At 41.3% G+C, this 25,607-nt stretch overlaps 2 protein-coding genes across 3 annotated transcripts; one reads left to right on the top strand and one right to left on the bottom strand.

Annotated features, from left to right (window-relative positions):
• Window positions 1-1,948: 1,948 nt before the first annotated feature.
• On the bottom strand, window positions 1,949-14,281 carry LOC117298822 (major facilitator superfamily domain-containing protein 1-like). The gene is made up of 13 exons (XM_033782158.1): window positions 13,954-14,281; window positions 13,153-13,205; window positions 12,609-12,721; window positions 10,868-10,910; window positions 10,143-10,210; window positions 9,208-9,316; window positions 8,844-8,940; window positions 7,942-8,040; window positions 7,135-7,246; window positions 6,160-6,373; window positions 5,676-5,773; window positions 4,997-5,109; window positions 1,949-3,434 (listed from the first exon to the last, which is right to left on the bottom strand). Exons 1-13 carry the CDS (start codon window positions 14,168-14,170, stop codon window positions 3,313-3,315), a joined length of 1,458 nt encoding a protein of 485 aa, XP_033638049.1. The 5' UTR covers window positions 14,171-14,281; the 3' UTR covers window positions 1,949-3,312.
• Window positions 14,282-14,628: 347 nt separating this feature from the next.
• On the top strand, window positions 14,629-25,120 carry LOC117298311 (lymphokine-activated killer T-cell-originated protein kinase-like). Of its 2 annotated transcripts, none has more exons than XM_033781488.1 (6): window positions 14,629-14,948; window positions 16,553-16,685; window positions 17,889-18,012; window positions 19,071-19,267; window positions 21,369-21,522; window positions 22,880-25,120. In XM_033781488.1, exons 1-6 carry the CDS (start codon window positions 14,701-14,703, stop codon window positions 23,155-23,157), a joined length of 1,134 nt encoding a protein of 377 aa, XP_033637379.1. In that variant the 5' UTR covers window positions 14,629-14,700; the 3' UTR covers window positions 23,158-25,120. The 2 variants fall into 2 exon arrangements, with proteins under 2 accessions (XP_033637379.1, XP_033637378.1); XM_033781487.1 differs by having other exon boundaries at window positions 17,880-18,012.
• The last annotated feature ends 487 nt before the right edge of the window (window positions 25,121-25,607 follow it).

Below are 25,607 nucleotides of genomic sequence, written 5' to 3'. Positions count from 1 at the left end.
GATAGGAGGATTTGTTCATGAGTTTTCAGTGACAGGTCGTGGAAAAGCTTTTCAGGGATGTGAGCATTTGTCACTTTTCTTTTTATCTGCCTGGAGAAAAAACAATAAGGAGCAATGATCTCTTGAAATCACTGAATTAATCTCTTTTTCTATTTCTCAAGCACCGAGTGTTGAGGATGCTATTTCCAAAACCCTCTTTGAGTCTATAACTTTAGGTGTTATCAACAGGTGGAAATGGAATCCCTTCAATGAACTTCTTGAAGATCTGGACTGAAAGTTTCAAACTTTTTCATCAGCATTTTTTATTATTATAGTCATATATATTTCTGGTAATGAAACAAAATTTAACTTAATCACTGTAGCTCGCAAGCCTGAGGAAACCTGTAAACAAGGGTGCTTGCAATGTGAACCAGAAACACTGTCTTTATTAATCCCTACTCTTCTGCGATAAGTGTTCTGGGTTTTTTTCAGTGCACTACCAAAGTGCAGAGGCCTGGTTCTTGATAGTTTACCTCGACTTCATCTGGGTTAAATTATCAAGAACCAGGCCTTGTTGGGTTTAAACCACTAGTTGAAAACCTCTTCACCACACGCTGATTCCCTTATTCAAAGCATTGTGGAAGATTCGGAGTGGTCAGACAGTAAAATCAAACTAACAGGTTAAATCAAACTATTTCCAATCATTTCAACTTGCAGAGAAATAATTATTATTAACTTTTAATATACATTTTTTAAACCTGATACAAATTGATCGACTTATTAAAGTTTCAACAACTTATTAATCAACTGTTTAACTTTTGTCAAATAAACCGTGCTAGTCTTGTGCCTATTATTCAAACTTACGTGACCAAGTTGGTCCCAACTATTATCGACTTTTAAAGACAGTGAACACTATTGGTAATTGTCAAAGACTAGTCTTCTCACTTGGTGTATCTAAACATATGCATAAAATAACAAACCTGTGAAAATTTTAGCTCAATTGGTCGTCGAAGTTACGAGATATGAATGAAATAAAAAACTACCTTAATCACACGAAGTTGTGTGCGTGCATATGCTTGATTTCGAGACCTCAAATTCTAAACTTGAGGTCTCGAAATCAAATTCGTGGAAAATTACTTCTTTCTCAAAAACTATGTCACTTCAGAGGGAGCCGTTTCTCACAATGTTTTATACTATCAACCTCTCTCCATTACTCGTTACCAAGTAAGGTTTTACGCTGATAATTATTTTGAGTAATTACCAATAGTGTCCACTGCCTTTAAGTGTGCACGATTCTGTTTCTTCAAATATTTAGTTTTATGGAGTTTATAACTTGTATCACCAAAATGGAAATTGTATTTATATCAAGTTGCTATGGAGTTTTGTAAAATTATAATGACAACAGAGATTTGATAAGCGTGAGACTTGCACGGTCTATTGCCAACATACAAATTTGGGATAGATAATATTATTTGTGTTGACATCTGCTCTAGATTGACAAAGGTCAGTGGTTCGAATCCCCTCCAAGTGGATTCTGTTTTCACAGGACTGGGGTCCCAATTTTATAAAGCCTTTAGGCACAAAAACGTGCTGGACAGAGAAACATTTTGCTCGCCTGAAACAGGTAACACAGGTAAACAAAGTAACAAACCAATAGAAAATTCATAATTCAACCAAATTTCCTTTTTAAGGAAAATGTAAGATTTGTTAATGAACTAATCAAAAATGAGTAACCATACTAGGGCAAGGTTGGTCCAATAGACCGATCCATTAAGCTCCGCCACATTACGTATTGACCAATCACAACGCAAAGGAGGTCTGACAAATAAGGTCCGACATGCGTGCGCGTATCTTGGCGCGCGGCAGAGTTGTGCAGAAAGGCATTGGAGAGCCCCACGTGTCCTTGCTCATACGTGCGTTGTGGGCGGAGCCTACTTGATCGGTCTATTGGCGGCTACAGCTACGGCTATGGCTAGATTTCCGCGTCATGCGTTGAGGTATACGACGTCCTTAGCAACACCCTTAGCAACAGCCGTAGCCCTAGATGTAGACACTAATTCTAATCTGGACTTAGCATGCCTTTTTCCGTGCTTACGGTAAGCTGCGCTATAAAATGGAAATAACACACTAAGCATCAAATCTAATGTAAAATTGGCCCCAGGTCATGCAACTCTGAACTGTGTACACACTCGGTATTCATGACATGAGAGGTCAAAGATTCATCTGGCAGGAAGCTGGCAGTTTCAATGTGTTGTACTTGTTACCCACATGGGCATGAATGATAGAAAAATTCTATAGTGGGTGGGGCTAAATGGAGTGACCTCTGGACCCCTCGCTTGTGATGTCACATGCTCTAGCTCAAAAAGTGCCCTCTCCTGGGGTCAAAGAAGACAAATTATTGGACGATAGCTGTTCTTTGTGCATACAAAAATGTGTGTGAGCTCAGCATGAACAGTTTTGCGTTATGCAAGGGGTCTAAAGTCCTTGGACAGCATAAAGATAACGCATTTTGTCAATGTTTTCATGAAGAGCCACATTTCAAAAGGCGTGATTGAGGTTCATGCTGTTCTCTGAGCTAAGCTTAAAACTGCCGGACTGCAACACTGAAGCCACAGTTTGCAGTGCAAGATGTGATTCTGTTTTGTTCAGGCTAATTTTGCAGGAGTAAATTTATCTGTCTGAGATTTCCGAGAGAAGTACATTGTCATCAGCATCGGCAATTTATACAAAACCAGGATCGAACATCCTCTAAGTAATTATTTTGTTGTACTTTTATTTCAGATTGAGCTTTGCTTTTTGTTAATGGTGCAAACCATTTCAATTATAGGAGAAGCGCCAAATGATGTGAGTTTAGTTTAAGCACGCACAGGAATTAAAACTGTTATAGAATAAACGCATCTGGGACAAATTTCAAGACACTGCTTACCACAGCATTCGGCGCTTACATCATCCTGTGAAGCGCATGCTTCTACGGACAGCAAGCAGTGGTATTAAGCAAAGCGCTGAAAGGCCCTGGTCTGCAGTCAATACTAGTCAATCAGGTTTTAATCAAGATAGCGATTGGGTTCCCCATCTTCTCTATACAAAATTTCAGTACAAAAAACTTATTGCTGCAAAGAACCAGTCTATTCAGGAGTAGAGCCTATCTGGGTCGAAGCTTTGCTTGGAGTTGCTTAGCAAATCAAAGTTCAAATCTCAGAATTTATTTCTCATCGGTTCAAATGCATGAAAGTATCTTTAACCAATTCATTGTATAAATTTCATCACAAAAGCACATTAAATTAGTTCATACTATTGACCAGTTCCTCCAGTCTGTAATACTATACCATTCCTTTATTTATCTTTGCCTATTTCTTTTGTTTCTCTGAGCCGTTTCCTGTCCTTGGCTGACAGATTTAAGCCGCTTCCACGTGCCGCGTCTACAAGGTACAGCAACACACAGAACACGATGGTCACTGCAAAGAAAAAGAAACGAAAAACTTTAATAGATATGTAAAGTTCAGTAAAAAATTTGAATTTTCTGGTACAAGGGACATATCTAAGGCCTTTTCTAAACATAGGCTTTGTCAATTTTGGAGCAAAGTGCATTTTGCACGATGCTTCCACATCAATTGGAGCCCAGAGACGGCCTTACTTCAAAGACACCCCAAGGCCAGAGACACCCAAAGCCCAGAGACACCCCGAGCCCAGAGACACCCCAAGCCCAGAGACACCCCAAGCCCAGAGACACCCCCAAGCCCAGAGACACCCCCAAGCCCAGAGACACCCAAGTCCAGGGACAAGCTGAGACCAGAAACAGCCCAAGCACAAAGACACCCCAAGCCCAGAGACACCCCGAGCCCAGAGACACCCCAAGCCCAGAGACACCCCAAGCCCAGAGACACCCCCAGCCCAGAGACACCCCAAGCCCAGAGACACCCAAGTCCAGGGACATGCTGAGACCAGAAACAGCCTGAGCACAAAGACACCCCAAGCCCAGAGACACCCCCAGCCCAGAGACACCCCCAGCCCAGAGACACCCCAAGCCCAGAGACACCCCCAAGCCCAGAGACACCCAAGTCCAGGGACATGCTGAGACCAGAAACAGCCCAAGCACAAAGACACCCCAAGCCAAGAGACACCCCAAGCCCAGAGACACCCCAAGCCCAGAGACACCCGAGCCCAGAGACACCCCCAAGCCCAGAGACACCCAAGTCCAGGGACAAGCTGAGACCAGAAACAGCCCAAGCACAAAGACACCCCAAGCCCAGAGACACCCCCAGCCCAGAGACACCCCCAGCCCAGAGACGCCCCAAGCCCAGAGACACCCAAGTCCAGGGACATGCTGAGACCAGAAACAGCCTGAGCACAAAGACACCCCAAGCCCAGAGACACCCCCAGCCCAGAGACACCCTGAGCCAAGATACACCCAAATCCAGGGACATGCTGAGCCCAGAGACAGCCTGATGCAGAGACAGCCTGATGCAGAGACAGCCTGATGCAGAGACACCCCAAGCCCAGAGCTACCGTGAGACCAGACACACCAGAGTCCAGGGACACCCTGAGCCAAGATACACCCAAGTCCAGGGACATGCTGAGACCAGAAACAGCCTGAGCCCAGAGACAGCCTGAGCCCAGAGACACCCCCAAGCCCAGAGACACCCCCAAGCCCAGAGCTACCGTGAGCCCAGACACACCAGAGTCCAGGGACAGCCTGAGCCGAGAGACAGCCCAAGACAGCCTAAAGCTAGAGCAGAAGCATGGAGCGTAAGCCAAGGTTTGTAAAAATCCATAGGCTGTTTCCAAACTTGCTGCTATAGTAATGGCTAGGACTCTTGCTAAGGGTGTCAGTTCAGCGCATGATAACATGGAAATCTAGCCGTGTGCAATCGTTTCTGTTTAAGTTACTCTATGAAAATGGGCCCTGGTTTTGAAATGAGCCTACAGGCTTTAATGATTGTAGAGCAATGGTTTTAAGTTTACATCCAACAAAGTCCTAAAAATATGACATATTGTCCAAGGTCATAGGTCTACTTACCACACAGACAAGCACACATGAAGACTTCTAGCATGAGATAGCCACTTGTGTCCACTATTTTTCCTATGATGATAGTGACCACAGCAAGTCCGAGGTTCTGGATGGACTGCATGCTGTATCAACAGTGAAAAGATCAAACACAGAATGTCAATATGGCTTTTCTATACTGGTCATGTTCCCTGTAGTACCCAGTAACAATAAAAGGATGCCAATTTTAATTGTACAAATGGTACCAGCCTTTTTTTCCTTCCAGCCTTCATTTGGTTACATTTGACCTTTTTCAAACCTTGGCATTGGCTCTGGCTTAGGCGCCGCGCGCTGCGAACGCATGGAAACGCAGCCTGGCCTTCAGGCCTGTACATTTTTGGAGCAGCATGTATTTTGCAAGCGGTGGTTCAAGCAGCCAGAGCCTGGAGCCAGAGCCAAGGTTTGAGAAAGACCCATTGAGTTGAATGGGAGAAAATCGAGATGGCCGCACTGTGGTAAAGTTCTTTAAGACTGTGCAACTTGAAAACAAGAAAACAACTCAACAATGTTTGTTTTTCAATGAAATGAATTCTTCTTAGTTCGTTTACTTCAAAATTCTTTAAAATAAAAATTAATTCTTATAAGGTTGGGGAAAAGAACACAATGCAAGTTTCAGATTTTATAATAATTTGTTTGTTAACGCAATACTTACCAGCCGAACGATGTTCCAAGTTGGTGTTCAGGCATGATGAATGCAACCAAGGTCCACAGAGAACACGCCAAGATAGAATAGGCCACTCCCATGATGCTCTGTAAAAACGAGGAATAATTAAACAAACACATGTTAAAATCCATCTTTGCCAATGGTGTGGCCCAATTCAATGGTTCGGGTTCAGGTTTTTATAGTCAGGTCAGTCCTAACTTTAGTCGAGTCTGTCTTTGAGTTGAGCCAAGCTTAACTCGTGTAACTCTCTTCAAAATTCCCCCTAAGTAACTGTTAAAACATATTTCATCAAGAAGATGATCAGAGCAAACTGATCGAAACGTCAAGTTAAAACCAACGGTTCTTTTCAGAACCACCCCAACTCATTTAGAGATAGTCACTACATGGTGTTACCGCAAACCTTTCCATACGTATTTCCACCATGCAAAGTTTAAAATCCTACTCATATTTTATAAAGCAATTTTTTTTTTACCATAACGATAAATGGAGAGATGAAGGTGAACGCTAACATCATGTGACAGGCAAGCGTGATGACAGTACCCAAGGTTATCCAGAAGACATTACGGCCCGTCTTGTCAACAACGAGTCCAAAGAACGGAGAGGCTCCTGCTGAGATGAAGTATACCAGGCTGTTGACGATGCCGGCCGAGGCGGCACTCAGCTCATATTTCTCCTCAAAGAACACCCTAAATAAGAAGGCAGAAGGAAAACAATTTTATAGCGTATAATAATAGTAATAATAATAATACCAGCTCTTGTATAGCGCAATTTGAAAAAAATTATCACTGCGCTTTACACAAAAAACAATAGCAATTAAAGTACACTAATTTTTAGGTTGTGTTTGAAAGCAAAAACTGTTGGAGAGGATCTTATGGTATGTGGTAATTTGTTCCAGAGAGTTGGCCCAAAAACACTGAACGATCCATCGCCTATCGGCCTGCTACTCTTTGGGATGGAAAGACCAGTAACATCCTGGCTCGATCGCAGGCCTTCCCTTGATGGTATATGGGTGGCAATGCAGTGCTAACACACATTGGTGTATAAGGGTAAAACCAAAATGAATATTCGTTATCCCTGATACAAATTTTCATCTCATAAATTGTTGTGGTACCCGCTGCGAAAATAAAGGATTCAAACTGCCTCTAGCTATCGGGCAATCTCAGTGGTCTAGTTTGTAAGAATTGCAAAGGTCATTGGGTGCGAAGACAGTGAAGTACAAACAAATACATATCTATTTATAGAAAAAAGAGGGGCAAAGGATTAAGGGAAGGGTTCCAGAAAAAGCGGGAAAATTATAGCCAATCAAAGTTTCAAAGAAACAATTGGTGCCCAGGAACCAATAGGAGTTAAGTGGCGAGGACAAAGGATGGACAGTATGAAAGGGTGGATTACTGGACCATAAAAGTGGTCACTATTATATTATTTAATTAAGTTCCCTGGTACTCACAGCCCGATACCAATGAACGGGAAGACAGTCACGTAGTAGAAGACACAGATGAAGAAGATCAACCAGAGAGTGAGTGGGAAATCTTTCACGTCCGATAATTTGATGACATCACCTGAAAAAAACAAATAATAACAAAATAAAGGGAAACGTGAACAAAGATGATTTTGTCAGATTTTTTAGTTTTTGCTTGAATTTTTAAACAAAATGAAATTAAAAACACAAAAGTGGTGTATCGTGACTGAGCACAGCACATCGGTCTCAAGATATGGCATTGTCAGATTGTGAGTTAGGATCCTGGGGCCAATTTTATAGTGCTGCTTAAATTTCCTTGTTAAAAGTAGCAGAAAAATTAGCTTTTAAGCGTAAATGTATTGCACAGGTTAGGCAGTCTATTTGGTTATTCAGCTTGGGCATTCACCATGGAAATGCTTATACTATATTGTTGTGGTACCCGCTGCCAAAACATAGGACTCAAGCTGCCTCCAGCTACCGGGCAACCTCGGTAGTCTAGTTGGTAAGACACTGCTCTAGAATTGCAAGGGTCGTGGGTTCGAATCCCACACGAGTAACATGCCTGTGATTTGTTTTCACAGGACTCGGGAAAGTACCGAGTAAACAGAACTAACATACATAGGTGTATGGGTAAAAACCAAAATTAATATACTTTATCCCCCGAGGCAAATTTAACATTGGAATTTCTGTTACATCATTCATTTTCATACAGTCAGCACAAGAAAATTAGTGAGATATTTATATTCAACAGAATCAGGGAGAATGAAATGTCCCTTTAAGTGGGACGAGACTGACCTGTACTTGCACTCTCTCTTTTGAGTACTTTCTCAGCTCTGTAGTCAAGGAGACCAATGATTATGCCGCAGATTACCGAGAACAAACACATTGCTGCACCTGTAGAGGGTAGAAACAGGTGTTTTTTATGGTTAATAATAATAATTACAATACTACTTGGTATGAGACCTATTCATTTACATAGCACCGTGCAATGGTTTACAAGGTGCTGTGGCGCAATGTGCAGGCAATGAAACCAGGAAAACCAGTGCGGCCCCTTTTCTTTTTGATAAGTGCACTGGGTTTTCTTACGTGTGTTACACAACACACAGGACCAATGGCTTTACGTCCCATCTGAAGGACGAAGCAATGGTTAAGTGTCTTGCTTAAGGACACAAGTGTCACGGCTTGGGATTCTAGCACAAGAACCCCGTAAGCCTTTTTGAGGTATGGCGGACGTGATTTGGTTTGAGTGTATTGACCCCTTGCACGCGCGTCACACGCGGCGACTGATGCCACGCTCACCATGTTGTTTACGTGTAAACGCCGCATCAACTAAAATGCGCACTTCACTGAATAACGCACGTTCTATTTTTTCTATGGTCAATACACACAAATTTACCCAAACCTTATAGTGTAGGTGCATTGTGTTCGCCATATCTCAAAAAGGCTTATGGAGAGAAGACAAAGAAGTTTCAGTTTTACATGTGGGAGGAAAACCCCAGAGAAATAATCCAAGGAAAACCTTCAGGTAGGAACTGAAAAATCACACAGTGCCCCCGGCGGGATTTGAACAGGGGTCCTAGAGGTGGAATGCGAGGAGAGAAACATTCTCGTTAACCCAACCACCCTCCAAGTTTCAGGAGATCCCCTTGATTTTATCACCACTAAAGATTAAAAAACAAATCAGGCATTTATCTCACCTACGTAAAGAGTCAATCCAAGACGTGTATATGGCTCCAGATCTGTGTTGAATGTGTCATAGATGGGCTTATTTACATTCATGTTTAAGGTGCTGCCCTGCGAAAAAAAAGAAAGACATGATTTTAAGTAATCACTTGATTTTGCTACTACATTCCTACTGTCTGACCATTCATCATTGTCTTTGGTGGCATGTCATGACCGAGGGTTTAAGAGCACATGACTTAAAGGATTTGGGTACTCTTTCAAAATGTCCATAGATTTAAATTAAACTTACAGGGTTTGAAGATGATGATAGTGGAAAGCTTCCCTTCAAATCTTACTTACTGAGGTGCTGTAGTTTTTGACAAAAAGAAGCATACTTACTATTCTTGAGAAGCTGAGTTGTAGACCAAACACTAAGTTCAGCTCCTTCTCTTTGAACCATGTCACTGCGTAGGTGTTCTGCGCTACGGCCAAATTCTCACCCCCAAGCCTAAAAATGGAAGTTTAGTCATTATTATCTAGTCATTCACATTTAGCAACTCATGATTAGTAATTCATATTTAAAAAATTCCTATTTAGCAGTTCATATTTAGTTATTCATATTTAAAAATTCATGTAATTCATATTTAAAAGCAATTATTCGTTTTTAGTGGAAGTGTCGTGGCCGAGCGGTTAAGAGCACCGAATTCAAACTCTGGTGTTTCTTATCAGCAGAGTGTGGGTTCGAATCCCCAGTCGTGACACTTGTGTCCTTAAGCAAGACAGTTAACCACTGCTTCGTCATTCGGATGGGACGTAAAGCCGTTGGTCCCATGTGTTGTGTAACGCATGTTGTAAAAGAACCCAGTGCACTTATCGAAAAGAGAAGGGGTTCGCCCCGGTGTTCCTGGCCGTGGCTGCTGTATGCATCGTAGCACCTTGTAAACCCTTTATAAGGTGCTACATAATTGGGTCTCAGAAGTCATCTCTGCAATAACCTATCTTTCTGAAAGTTTGTTTATATACTCAGCACTTGAGTACCTTGTTTGGTAGTTGGACATGGGTGTGGACGTGATTTGGAATACCGACGTGAGGTGTTGAACATTTTTCCAGTAAGGTGTCCAACCCTTCCAAAGCATTTAACTGCACTGGTTGTAAATGATGGCATAACTGTGCCCAGAAGTGTCTGTGTTGTGTGTAAGTGCATTCATCACATGTTCTCAGATTGCTAGGTGACACAGTTTATCTATCTATCAAAACCACTGAGGATGGTACTGAATGGTCAGACAGTAGGAGGGTTAACATTGTTCTCAAAGTATGTCCTAGTTTGTACTCACCCGAAGATAAATCTACCCGCAAGCATACATGTGAAGTTATCAAGTAAGGCTCCAAGAGCAAAAACACACTGTTGGAAAGAAAAAATTGCATAATAAGTGAACACCCCGGTCTGCCCCCGGTACGTTCGAAAAGCTTTGACGTCATTCCAGGGGCTCAGTTGGGTCAGCCCCAAGTGCCCTGCTTGAGGAGCGGGTCACTTGGGGCTGGCCCGTGGTGCATGACGTCACCACGAGAGGATGAGTGATCCTTCGATAAGCTCTTGTCAGGGGCTCACCCGAATGAGCACCTCGGGGTCGACACAAGGGAAGCTAATTGAACGCACCCAGTGATTTATACCTCATATTCGTTATCAAAGGAATCAACATAATCACGCGATTCATTCACAAACAAACTTTCTCACATGATTTTATTACACGCTGCTGTGTGGGAGCCCTTTGTGTATTATGGTGCCTCTATCATCACATCACGTACACTGCATTCCACCTCTAGGACACCCATTCGAATCACACCGGGGGCACTATATGTGGATTGGGTTTTCCCTAGAATATTTCTCTGGGGTTTTCCTCCTACATCTAAAAATGGAACTTCCTTCCTTGTCTTCTCTCCAATAATCGACCAGTACAGTAAATAAGTTTACTTATCGGTCCTTGGCTTCAAAGCCAGAATAAATGAAGTGGAAATTCAATTATTTGTCTCCTACACAATTTGATAGAACGCTGCTTACCTGTCCTGCAAGTACGAAGCCACCAAACACAAGGGTCCCAACTCTGTGCAGAAATAATCAAAAAATATATTATCATCAACCACCTGTTATCAACATAAACATTTCTTCACCGATGATCAACCATCCAAAACAATTCAACCTTACAAGTTGTGAATGTTTACCAATATTACAAAGCCAAAGTGGATGATATGAAATGGTCAGACAGCAGTCAGACAGTGTGGAGGTGTCGTGGCCGAGCAGTTAACAGCAACACCACCGAACTCAAGCTCTGACCTGCCCAAGGGAGTGTGGGTTCGGGAGTCGTGACACTTGTGTCCTTAAGAAAGACATCGAACCACTGCTTCGTTCTTCGGATGGGACAAAAAGCTGCAGGTCCCATGTGTTGTTATAACAACTATCAATGCATGGTAAAGAGAAAAGGTTCACCCCGGTGTGTCTGCCAGTGCGACTATCTTCAATTATGAAGGCTACACTAGAAAGGAAGAAGAAGAAGAAGGAGTGTTCACAGTGTACTATGTGGATGCATTCACCACACGATATCATTCTGCAGGCTGGCAAACATCCAAAACATAGTAGATGAGATGGAATGTTCATACAGTAGGAGGGTTGACTGTGTACTGTGTAGATGCATTCACCACATGATATCATATTGCAGGCTGGAATCATTTAATATTGAATGATCAAATAGTAGGAGGGTTGACTGTGTACTGTGTAGATGCATTCACCACATGCTATCATATTGCAGGCTGGAATCATTTAATATTGAATGATCAAATAGTAGGAGGGTTGACTGTGTACTGTGTAGATGCATTCACCACATAATATCATATTGCAGGCTGGAATCATTTATTATTGAATGATCAAATAGTAGGAGGGTTGACTGTGTACTGTGTAGATGCATTCACCACATGATATCATATTGCAGGCTGGAATCATTTATTATTGAATGATCAAATAGTAGGAGGGTTGACTGTGTACTGTGTAGATGTATTCACCACATGATATCATATTGCAGACTACTGTAGCATAGTTTATCTATCATTCAAAACAACAGAGGTGACATAGGGTGCTTTCAATTAGCTTCCCTGTGTCGACCCCACGATGCTCACTCGTGTGAGCCCCTGACAAGAGCTAATCGAATGATTACTCGCCCTCACACGGTGACGTCATGCACCTCGGGCCAGCCCAAAGTGACCCGTTCCACAAGCTAGGCACTTGGGGCTGACCCGGGTGAGCCCCTGGAATGCAGTCAAATGTATTTAAACGTACCGGGGGCAGACCGGGGTCGACCCAGAGAAGCTAGTCGAACACACCCATAAAAGCAGTGTAATGCACTGTGACCAGCCAGGCAGATATTGGTTAAGTTAGTTTTATTTAGTATGCATCTGTATGTATATACGATGTGACCTGTGACATGACATGTTTACAAAAGAGCCACAGAGCCTGGACTTCCTGCAAGCATGATTTGTACACAGCTCAATGGAAGAAAACATAAAATCTTATATTTTATGGAGATTGCACTGTCTAATTCTTATCAACTTTTGATATGATGAAAGGGGGCACATCTCAAAACTTGTCAAGCTTTTACTTTCATAACTCTTGGTTTTACGTGGAAATATGACACAAAATGTCATCGTTCCCATAGGACCAGTGTAGTACAGTGCCTGCCAGAATACTTCAAGAATGTACAAGGTCACACTTGTTGTAAACAAGGTTCACATGGTCTATATATCTTACTTACCTGATGCCGAAGACTTTATCAATGAGAAATCCACCAAAGAAGCAGAGGATGACATTTGGCCAGGAGTAAAGTGAGTACAACAACACATATTGAGATGTGTTTACATTCAGATCCTGTGACATTACACCCAAAAAATACAATAAACAAATGTAAAGCTACATGTAAACAAATTCCAAAGCATTTTTGCTTATTATTATTGTTGTTTATTAAATAGTTGTTTAACTATTTATACATAATTTTCTCTCTTCTTGCCTTACAGAAATCTACTTGTCTACTTGTTTATTAATTTGTCTTTCTTTCTCAAAAAAGTTAATTTCACAGTTTTAGAATAAACTCTGTGTTTCTTCATGATTTATTCAAAATGTCATGTTAAGATATGCAGACTTTCCAGTCACATTGTTTAAGTACACTTTTGGTAAACCTTGCCAACTTGATTAGGGCTATACGCTTTTCTGTGCAAAGAGACTAGTAGTTGCATTTTGAACGTTTGTATTTTGAGAAATGACCAAACAAAAATGACAAATAATAATAATTCAAAACTGACCTCTTTTATAATGTCCTCTAGTGCAGATGGGGTGTCGTAACAATAATAACTCCCTAAACAGGAAAAACAAAACATCCAAACTATCAATACCAATTCGGCCTAGATCTTGGACGGTTTGCTCTCTTTTGTTAATCCTGGTAAGCTTGAAATGGGTTGTTACAATATTGTCGGTATTGGTTTAATACTTCTATGTTATCATGAATGATTATTAAGAATTGCACAAATCGAGAAATTGTGGTTATTGCAAATTCAGCAAAAAGGGATATCTCATTGAGGTAAATTAGATACTATATTGTTTCATATCGAATGAATTAGTGGTGGCATGATACAGACATTTTTCCGTCATGTATGTATCTCCTCCGCCCTCCCACTGCGGGATCATCGCTTTGATGACAGTTTTAAAAACTTTTGCCTTACCCTGGACGGCCCCTGCCAACAAAGAATTATGTCCGAAGATTTAAAATAAGGCAAAAGGGGGAAACATAATTATTACCAGTTTTTGTGGGCGTGGTTAAGTAATTATACCGTTTGTTTCCAGGCAAGGGAACTCAGCAAACTCCCACAGGGGGTTATAAACACGAAATCAAGAAATTGTGCTATTCTAGTCATTGTGAAATCAGCAGTTAGCCTATAACCGTCACAACCTTGACCAATGCAAGCAAGTCTGACTCTGAAAAATATATTCAGTTCTTTCTTTCAATTGAACTTCAAGTGCAGCCTTCATGACAAGAAAACAAAGGCGATGTAATAAACAGTATGAACCCGTATTCTCAATTATCACAGGGCAAACAAAATACTAACCGAAACTTAGGAGGCAAACGAGCGCAAGGACGAAGGTGTAGCGATGCCAGGCGCTCCGGGGATCACAGACCTTGCAGGCCCCCGCGCACCCCGTCAACTCTACATCGTCTCCTCCGTCCCCAATGTCATCTCGACCGCTCCTCAAAAGTGGTCTTTTCTCATCGTAATCGTGGGTACTGTTGATACTGTTATGTTGTTGATACTCATCGGCTGCCATTTCAGGACAATTTAAATGTGGAAAACTAATTATAAAGTGTGAAAAAAATAAGTTTCAAAGCCCTTGGTAAGGTTTGTTTTGTGCACAGGACCGCTGCACACTCGAGCTCTGTTTTGGACACACACAGGCGGGATGTCACGTGGATGAGTGTATCACGTGGATAATTAGTCAATCACGTGAGGAAGTTTTAACAATGGATCAAAAAAATTGTGTCAACATAAAAATTGATTTATTTATGAGTTGAAGAGTTGATGTTTCAGTTGCAAAGGCAAAGCTACGGTTCTACTTGCTATTAATTTATAATTTCACTATTTTCCCTTGACTTTGTAATGCTAGGAAAACAAACATTTTGGTATGTGGGTCAAAGTTTCTTTAGTGTGGTGCCTGTCGTTAACTTTCTATGTTCTACTCTTAATCAAAACAGTATAGGTACTAGACCAGTATATTATTGAGGGAAATTCAAAACAAACCTCTTGGGGTGAAAAACGTTCAAACAATTCCGCCTTTTTGGACTTCGGAAGAATTTAAGAATGACAAATATTACTTCTTCTGCGGGCAAAGACTTATTCTTAAGTCCAGAACCTAGCAACAGTCGCCGAATGAGTCGCCATTCAGCAGGCAGCAGTGGTTGCAGTGTCCCGCGGTCGTCCGTTTCATCGTGCAGTTTTGACTCGCCATCATCAACAAGGGCATGCCGTGTGACCGCGTCGATTCCCCCGTCGCCATTCATGCAGAAACTCGGTTGTGGTACGGGTGTCTCGGTATATCTCTTTCAAAGGTATTGTGAGGTGTTTTTTTTTGGGGGGGGGGGTGGGGGGTCAAATGTAGGATTAATTTGCAGGGCAGAAAAAGGATTTCCCCAAAAAGAATAGGCCTAGGCCTACCACTGGCTGTACCACTACCAGTACCATAGTTTTATTAATAATATTATTAATATTATTTTTTTAGTTTAGTAGGAAATCTTGGAAAGATTTCTGTATCCTGCCAGGGTGCCACCATACGGTGACCATACCTCAGCTCAGGCGCAATGCTGCCACGTTGACTCGTTTTTATCAAAGCAAAATTGGGAATTTATTGTGTTTTGAGTAAAACAGTAAACGAATGAAAAGTGGTGTCGGTATGGAAAATTTCCATTGAATAAAACCACTTATTATACAATTTTGTTTGGATTTTGAATTTTATTTTTATTTTTGGAATGTATCTTGTAAATGGAATTTAATTTGGGAGTCCCATTTTATTACAAAAACTTAAAAATTTGTTTATATAGTTTGAATAAAAAAAACTCAAAAGTGGGTTCGATGGGACGTTAAGCCGTTGGTCCCATGTGTTATGTAACGGTAACGCATGTTAAAGAACCCAGTGCACTTTTTGAAAAGAGAAGGGGTTCGCCCTGGTGTTCCTGGTCCGATCGGCAGCAAATTGCGCCATAGCACCTTGTAAAAGCATTACATGGTGGTATCAGAATAAGGTCTTATAATTCAAATGTAGTCCCACATCTGCAGATAACTACCAGATATCTGGTAGTTACAGCGCCAACAGGAGCGTCACTGGGTGATGGACATGTGTGCTATATATAACAAGCCACAACTATTATTATTATTAAAAGTAGGCCTACATTAGAAATGGATAGGAATGCCAATAGTCCTTTCTCACTTAGAAGTGAATGGTTCCAATTTCATTTTTACACCTGATTAAGTCTGATGTTTACCGTTGTTAATTAAAAGCAAGTTTTATGTTACTATTTACTTGTATGCAAATGTTTGATTTAATAACCTTATCCATGTGTCGGGATCTCCTAAGCTGAGCATTACTTACAATACTAAGGACTATGAGTATGAGGTTCGTTCCGCTATCGCCTCCACGAATCTCATAGGTCATGTAGGTAATCCTTAGGGACTTTTCGTTTTCAACGACGGATGGTTCTGCGACGGTAAAGATGACATTTGGCGTCATCTGCGCTCGTGTCGGCTTTGAGGACGATCGTCCCTCAATTTCTACGACAGTACTTGGGATGAATCTTCGTTGTGCTGAAAACGACGTTTAGCTGAACAACCATCGCAGAACCATCCGTCGCCGAAAACGAAAAGTCCCTATTATCACAACACTAAACGGTTCATTTTGAAAAACTTCTTTTGGCGTTTCGATTTGGATTCAAATATTTTTTTTTTAAATCAAATCTCGCCAAAATTAGGCTCTATTGTGTTCTTCGAATTGACCTTGACAATGGTCCAGAAAATCCACTCCGCAAACTCAAAATTGTTAAAAAGTTAAAAAATTCTTACCGTAAAAATCAGATCCAATCCTTTATCAGGTGTCAATGAATGTCTTCCAAAAGAAAATACAATTTTAAATTTATGAATTTTGCTTTTGGTCCTGACATAGGGGGTCGGATGGAACTGGCTTGTCTCCATGGGCCGTCAAGAGAACAAGCGCCAGGACCCAGCAGGCCAACTGTGCTGGTAACATCCCAAACAGTATTGAGAACATGCTGGCTAAAGAAGCTAGAATTCTGAAGGTACGTATGTAAACTCTTTGTGAGATTTGGGGTCGAACTAAGATAAATTGGGAAGAGAAGGATTAGAATCAATGACCTCTAGATCAACGTGCCATCGCTCAACCAACTGAGCTAGCCCTATGTTGGCAGTCTCCCTATTTTGTCAATATTTTCGATCAGGGTGCCAGTCAGAAGTCATATGTACATCCATTAGAGGCATTAAACTCACACAGTTTGAAGACAATGATGGTAGAAAGCTTCTCTTAAAATATTAGGCCTACTTGCTGAGATGCTGTGGTTTTTGAGAAATGAGTAAAACAGTGTTGAAATTATTTCAGCATGTAAAATGTATTTTTGTAACATTGATTTACTCATTTTCTGAAAGCTACAGCACCTCAGCAAATAATATTTTAAGGTAAGCTTTCTACTATCATTACGGTGTAAGTTTAATGTAAATCTGTGGACATAATGTTTTGTTTTGTTTTATACAGAGCCTTTAGCTGCCATGTAGCCAGGGATCACACTCAATTTAGCCTTTAAATGGAGATTGTGAGTTTGTGGCACATTATTAATCCTATATTTCCGTGGCCGTGAATCTAGGTTTTGGTTCTTGTTATGTTGCAGTTGGGTTGATCATAGAAGCTGATGGTTTGATTAGTTTTTTTATTGGGATTTATTAACTACATTCACCTGATGCAGTTGAAGTTGCTGGTCTGATGCTTAATCTGTGAAACGGCAAAGAAACTACGGCTGTTTCTCCTTGGTAAAGGACACTTGTGTCCATGAGCAACACGATTGCTTCTCTCCACCCAGGGGTAAATGGATAGGCCCTACCTGTGAAGGAAGAGATGGTTCTTGTGATTGATTTAGCTTAGAAGCACATACATGTATTTGTAGCACAGGCTGTATCTCATAGGGCCTACTCCCCATCAGAGGGCTCAGATGGTATGGTTTAAGGAATTAATTAAACAAATGGCCCAGTGACCAGGGGTAATGATGTTGGAGCGCTTTGAGAAGCCTAAATGGGTGTGAAAAGCATAAAAACAGACTATTATTGTTATGGTTATTATTATTTGAGGAAGTTGTAATTTCTACTGAATTTCAAGGGCTTCAATGCAATGACCAAGAGCATCGTATATGAAAAGGGGGGGGGGGGGATCTGCAACTGCGTTAAGCAAAGCTATGCTGATATCAGTTATGATTGGTTTACAATAGGGACTGAAGCATGCGAACATCGTAGGGTTTCGTGCCTTCAGTCGGTCCGAGGATGGAAAACTCTGCCTCTCCATGGAGAACGGAGAGAAGTCACTGCTTGACATCATCGAGCTCAGAGACGAGGAAGGGTGTGGTAAGAATTTGAATCTCAAAAATTTGTATCACTCAATTTCTTATTTTGCTATATGCCAAAATCAAAATAATAAGCTTGTAATAATGTGCATAAAATCCCAAATAACCAGTTACTTTTATTTGGTCATGTTGGTTTTTGAAAAAAAAAAATAAACCATCCGAGCTCTTGAAGAGTGTTAATATTTTGGGTTAAATAAAGTGAAATTGACTAGATAGAGCAGAATTTAAATCTTCGACCTACAGATGTGCGGGCGCTCTATCAAGATGAGCTATCTACATGTAGCCCAAAGTAATGTTGGGGGTCTCCCTATTTTGTTAGTATCTTTGTTCGGGGGTGCCAGTCAGAAGTCATTCAACCTGTAGCTGCTGTATAGCCAGGGGTCAAACCTAAATTTACGATACTGCTTGGAAAGCAACATTAGAGGGATCACCTTAGGCACTGGACACAATTGGTAATTGTCAAAAACCAGTCTTCTCATATGGTGTGTCCCAACATACGTACATGTATGCAAAACAAACCTGTGAAAATTTGGACTCGATTAGTCATCGGATTTGCAAGAGAATGATGAAAGAAGAAAAAAACCTTGTTGCACAAATATGTGTGCTTTCAGATACCTAATAAAAGTCTTTTAAAATTTGAGTGAGAAACAACCTCTTTCTCAAAAATTACATTACTTCAAAGTGAGCCAGTTCTCACAATGTTTTATATACTATCAATCGCTCTCCACTGCTCGTTACCAAGTAATTTTGTACCCTAACAATTATTTTGTGTAATTACCAATAGTGTTCAGTGCCTCTAAGTGGATGCAATTGTTTACTTTTTAATTTCATAAACTGTTCTCAACTTGGTTGTATTGTGTGTTTACTGAAAACTACATGATGTGAATGGCTGTAACTAATGAAAATGATGTATTATGTAGGGCCAGTAATCAGTAGCTTAAACCATAATTGCTTCTCTTTACATGGGAGGACAAGTTTAGTTATGATGGCTTAGATTGGTCTTGCACTCCTAGGTCTAAAGGAGTCGGCTCTTTTCATGTTCTCTACATCCTCACCCAGGTCCATTCTCCGCGTCTGAGATGTACGAAGTTGCTCTTGGTCTTGCCAAGGCCCTGCGCTACCTCCACAGCGAGAAACATCTTCTGCACGGAGACCTGAAGAGCGGCAATGTCCTCGTAGGTGGAGACTTTGATTCCGTCAAGCTTTGTGATTTTGGCGTTTCCCTGAAGCTGAAGAAAGACTTGACTGGTCTGGAGGTAGGTTTTGAGTTCAGATGGGGTCTCACTCTCTAAAAGACCCTGGACACCTTTGGTAATTGTCAAAGACCAGTCTTCTCACTTGGTGTATCTCAACATATGCATAAAATAACAAACCTGTGAAAATTTAAACTCAATTGGTTGTCAAAGTTGCGAGAGAATGGAAGAAAAGACACCCTTGTCGCACAAGTTGTGTGCTTTAAAAGATGCCTTGAATTTGAGACTTCAACTGAGGTGTCAAATTCAATTCAAAAACTACGTTACTTCAGAGAGGGTCGTTTCTCACAATGTTTTATACTATCAACAGCTCTCCATTTTGCTGTTACCAAGTAAGTTTTTATGCTAACACTCATTTTGAGTAATTACCAATAGTGTCCAGTGTCTTTAAGTCATCACTAGATACCATTAAAATAACTAATCAAATTGAATGGTCACGCCCAAATTAAAATGTAGATGATTATGCATGCCACATTTGACACTATACTGAGATAGTCCAGCAGGGTGTTGAGTACAGTATACCAGCAGAAGCAGAAACTACCAATAGTGTCCAGTGCCTTTAATTCCATGAGGGCGTCCGTCATCCTGTGGTGGTCCGAGAAATGAACTCCCTCCAAGCCTCCCGGTCCAGCGCTGTTGTCGTCTAGCTCATGCATGCTGCTTCTTTAAGTGCACGAATGTTGTCAGTCCGCCGACCCTTTGGTCTTCTTTTTCCAGCTTGACCAGTCCAACACCTCCTTCCATGCACTGCTTTTCAAGACTTCCCCCCGTCTCTCCTTTGCAACCAGATGGGGTAGGGCTCTGGATCGTCAAATCAGGGCCCTATTTCTTACAGCTGGTTCAGGCATGCGAATGACTTTTGTAATTGTCAAAAGACTAGTGTCCACATAGTCTTGGTGCAAGACGTCCCTGTTTTGTATTTCCACAAATTTCCGCCGCCCATAGAGGGCGCTATCACTCCACCAACCGCTATCACCCACGAACCGCTATCACAGGAACTAGCGGTTCGTGGGTGATAGCAGTTGGTGGAGTGATAGTGCCCTCTATGGGCGGCCTGTGATAGCGGTTCGTGGGTGATAGCGGTTGGTGGAGTGATAGCGCCCTCTATGGGCGGCGGAAATTTGTGGAAATACAAATTAGGGACGTCTTGCACCAAGACTAGTGTCCACACTTTGGGTAACCCAGCATGAAATAAAAAACCTGTGAAAAATTAAGCTCAATAGGCCATAGGAGTCACAAATAGTGAAAAATGCTACCAAAGGATGTATTTTCAATTTTTGCAAAACATCAGGTTAATAACCTCCCTTCTCCTTTTCTTAGTTTTGGCACCCCTTAAAAAATTTCCTACAGAGTATACAGACTTTAAGGTTTTAAAAAAATGGAAGTGCTCTTTGCAAAATTAAATTTAATATTGCCTTGCCCTCCTAAAGATGAAACTCCAGGCTGGGTACATTTAGTATTACTAAAATAACTTTACTTGAGTTTTAAATGTACAACAAATAGTGATTGATGCAACCATTTAAAGTTATCAGAACCTGTGGATGTGGGAAGAACTTTTTCTTGTCTTATAATTCTAGCGCTCGCATTTTCTTTTTTAGTGTCTAGCCAGTAGGGCAAGTTAGCTCGTCATTTCACTGGTCCGCAGCATTTTCACTTGACCATGTTTCAAATGAACTAGGGATGCTTTCAACACTGAACTAGCCCACTGGACCATTTGACAATCTTTCATGATACTATGTAAACAGAGGGCGCTATACAGATGCTACAGACCACTTTCTGACATTTGGCCCGCTTACCACTGTTAACCCTTTGGTGCACAGGTTAACTTAAAAAAACCAAAAAAACATGTACAACCATGTTTTTCTTTAAATTTTTCAAAAGCACCCCCTGTTGAACATCACACCAAGCTCAACAATCCCCCAAACAACCAAGTAAGTGGAGTGTATATGGGGGTGGTAGTTTTTAAGTCATGAATGTTTATAAAAGTCAAATTTGAGGCAATTTCGGTGGTCGCTAGCGACCGCCTTGTGCACCAAAGGGTTAAGGGTTAAGGGAAAATGTTGATTTCCATTTGTAATTTGTGTTTACCGCCCTTCATGTCCAGGACTCAGATGAGCACTACGTCGGCACAGAGCCCTGGAGTGCCCCGGAGGTGATCAATGAGGAGGGACCCATCACTGACAAGGCGGACATCTTCTCTTATGGTTTGGTCCTGTGGGAGATGATGTCTCTGACGATACCTCACTTGGAGTGTTTGGGTGGGTAGTCGATCCTCCTTTGTTGGGAATAGTGGTTTCCATTGAATTTGATCAGTAATAGATCCCTTGCATCATGTCATGTGCGCTTCAGGTGGGTTATTAAGTCATTTAGGTCCTGTGTGCTGAAATTGTAGTATGGGTAATAGAACCCAGAACACTTATTATGCAAGAGTAAAGCCCGGTTCATACTTCCTGTGAGTGCGAATGCGATACAATTTTTGACGTCACGAATTCGCAACGAATAATTCACATCAGTTGAAATGTGCTCAACTTCTGCAAAACATTGGCTGCAAACACAGATACGTGACATCAAAATTTGATTCACATTCGCATTCTCAGGAAGTATGAACCGGGCTTAAGGTTCAACCCCTATGTTTTTGGTACACAGCCTTCGGAAAAGGTCCATTAGAGAAAGAAGCCAGAATAATACATCCTTTTTGTCTTTACCACCTCACACCTGTTATCTCAATGTGATTCCTTTTTCAAACAGACCCCAATCTTTTAATTGGATCATGAAACAAACCAGTAGGGCTGCTGTCTGCTTTAGGCATATTAACTGCTCATCCACTAACTTTAATGACCCAAGTAATGACAAAGTATAAAACCTCTTACTCAAAAGGATGTATAGTTTCCAAGTTTTGGTGGAGCTTTCCTGTATGAGAGTTTCCCCAGGCTTGGGAGCTATCATTGATTATGTTCACTTATGAGGCATCCTTGGTGTCATTACAATAATAATAAATGTGGCTTCTTTTAGCGCACATGTCCGTCACCCAGTGACGCTCCTGGCGCTGTGACATACAGTATTTCCTGCCAGATGTGGGACTACGTTTGAATTATGAGACCTAATTCTGATAGCACCATGTACTGCTTTACAAGGTGCTGTGGCGCAATTTGCTGCCGATCAGACCAGGAACATCGGGGCGAACCCCTTCTCTTTTCGATAAGTGCACTGGGTTCTTTTACATGCGTTACATTAACACATGGGACCAACGGCTTAACGTCCCATCCGAAGGACGAAGCAATAGTTAAGTGTCTTGCTTAAGGACACAAGTGTCACGGCTGGGGATTCGAACCCACACTCTGCTGATCGGAAACACCAGAGTTTGAGTTCGGTGCTCTTAACCGCTTCCACTTTCACGACATTACCAGAGTTACATGATAATAACAGGGAGCTGTTTCATCCAGCAGTTTTACAAAGAAAAAAAAATATTGTGGACTTATTTTGTGCACACTGGATGCTAATATTGAGTAGCAAATGGTGATTCTTGAGTAGCAACTGATACAATTTGTGTAGCATTTTGCTCTGCTTTACAAGGGAAATCGTTCATTGAATAATAATATCCAAATTGTACTTCAGGTGTTGACAACTCCTATACTGATGAGAGCAGTATCGATGAGTCCTTCAAAGAAGCCCAGTACCAGGCAGCCCTCGGTACCCGTCCACCCCTACCCGACTTCACCCTCGGTACCCAGTACAACCCACTCATCAGCCTATTCTGGGCGTGTACTGAGGAGAACCCAGCCAGGAGGCCATCAGCGAACCTGGTAGTCGATGCTTTGGAGTCGATATCGATATCTTGCGACTCCGAATCAAGCATGGACAAAGAAAATATTCCAATGGACGACAACCTTTAGGAAATTTTCTGTGAGCAGGGGATCATAAGACCAGGGCCCAATTTCATAGCGCTGCTTAGCGGCCGGTTTTGTGCTTACTATGTGATTTCCATTTCATAGCGCTGCTAACCGTAAGCAAACGAAAAATCATGCTAACATTCCGGTGCTTACCGCATGAAAGTAAATGACGTCACAACGCAAATCCATGGTAAACGCAGCAATATGGCTGCCCATACCTGTGAAATACGCTTGAACTGTAAACAAATTGTTCTGCTTCAGTAAACACGAAAATTTGTTTACCATTAAGCAGCGCTATGAAATTTGGGCCTGGTCCCAGTTTCATAGAGCTGCTTAAGCGGCCGATTTTGTGCTTACCATGTGATTTTCCATTTCATAGCGATGCTAACTGTAAGAACACAAAAGCATGCTAACCATCCGGTGCTTACTGTGCGAAAATGATTGACATCACAATGCAAATCAATGGTGAACGTGCAAGATGGCCGCCTAAATTTCTTGCTAACCTGTGAAATTTGCTTTCCGTTAAGCAGCGCTGTGAAATTAGGTCATGTTCTCAAGACAGGAAAACTTCAATTGGAGGAGTCATCATCAGTTTGTTACAAAAGATTTTTTTGTTTAATGACGGACACCAAACAGCTTTCCAAAAACTCCTTTCTTACTTTTTTGACAGGCTGTTGTAGTCATTTATTTCATTTATTAATTCTGGATATTGTATAAATAACTTGTATATATTTTGTACAGAGTGCTGTTAGTGTAATACGGTCGAGACCTTGTTGCGATGTTGTTGCAAACACAATTTTTGTGCAACATTAGATTGGATGTATATACACAAAACCGATGGAGTTAGATACAACCTTCCTGCCTGGAGCAAACTTTATTTCCAAGCATGCAAGAAGTTACCTTTTGACAACAATTTAATTATTTTTTAGATGATATATTTTCATATTCTCCTTTGTACTTAAAATAAGAGATAATTACTAATCACCAACGGAAACCTCACATTCTCTCAACTTTATGAGATGTTGTCTATATTGTCATATTAAATTTATGTATCTTAGGATGAATAATCTAACAAAAAATTTAATAATAATAATAATGAAACATAGCATTTGTAAGGCGCACTTTCTCTGTAAAAGCATTCAAAGGCGCCGGTCCAGGTCAAAAAAGAAAGAAATCTCAGATGTGTTCAAAGGCCAGTCTGAAAAGATGTGTTTTAAGGGAATTTTGGAAGTGAGAAATGTCATGTGTATCTCTTAGACTTTGAGGCAGAGATTTCCAGACGCGGGGGGCCAGATTAGAGAAGGCCCTATCACCATAAGAGGCGAGGCGAGTCCGGGGAACAAAAAGCATGCTGCCTGATGACCTCAGACCTGGCCTAGCTAATTCTTTAACTAAATAATTTAAAACGATCTCTTGTCACACACAGCGATTAATTGATTTAGAATCTTCTCAAGAATGTGGGGTTCTGCAACCTTGTTCCCAGTGGTGTGCGATCTCTTTTCCCCCTATAATACCCATGCTTTATCATAACCCCTGGAAGTGTAACTTTGAAATATCCAAATATTTTGACATGTATGTACTAAGCACCTCACTTGAATAGATTTTAACGAGCTTGCAGAGTAATCTTTTTTGAGTAGCCAAACGATGTTGTCTTTCATTGCTTCCCTTCCAGGGGTTAGTGATGAGAGGCATCAACACCTTGTGTTGCCCATGGTAGAGGCTGGGCCATCTGGTTTTGAATCCCACCCGAGTAATATGCCTGTAGTATGACTGCATCCCACACGAGTAGGATGCTTTTGCCATGCAAAGGTTATGGGTTCGAATTCCACCCAAGTAACATGCCTGTAGAATGACTGTATCCCACATGAGTAGGATACTTTTGCCATGCAAAGGTTATGGGTTCGAATCCCGCCGAGTGATTTGCCTGTGGATTTGTTTTCACAGAACTTGGGAAAGTATCGAGTACACAGTGCTTAATGCACATCGGTGTAAGGGAAAAAAAACAAATTATATGCCAGTCGAATAAAATGTTTTTGTCTACAGACGATATAATGCTTATCACACATTAGTGTAAAAATAATATTCTTTTTTTCATGGTGCATTAATTTCATCTCAAATTGTTCCACTTTCCTGTGCTACTACAATGATCTTTACTGGCCTCTCTTCTATGGTTAAACTTTGTGGTCTAGATGTTAGATCTAGAATGTGAGGTTGTGGATTCAAATCAAACCCTTGTAGCCAGGACTCGTAAAACATCGAGTATAGATGATGTGACCTATGTTTACATTCACACCGCCCTCTGTTGACAAACCACTGTATACAGCATGTTTCACCGGGCAAAAAGACGCATAGTCATCGTAAGATTGCATACACTTTCTAGCTGGCTGCCAAAATACAAAGGTTTTGCCCGGCGGTATGCGCGCAAATCAAAATGTTTTCGAATGACGTCAGAG

This window comes from Asterias rubens, chromosome 13 (assembly GCF_902459465.1).
Source record: "Asterias rubens chromosome 13, eAstRub1.3, whole genome shotgun sequence".
NCBI classification, from domain to species: domain Eukaryota; kingdom Metazoa; phylum Echinodermata; class Asteroidea; order Forcipulatida; family Asteriidae; genus Asterias; species Asterias rubens.
Note: the sequence above shows the minus strand (reverse complement) of the source record. Positions and strands in the feature narration are given on the sequence as shown.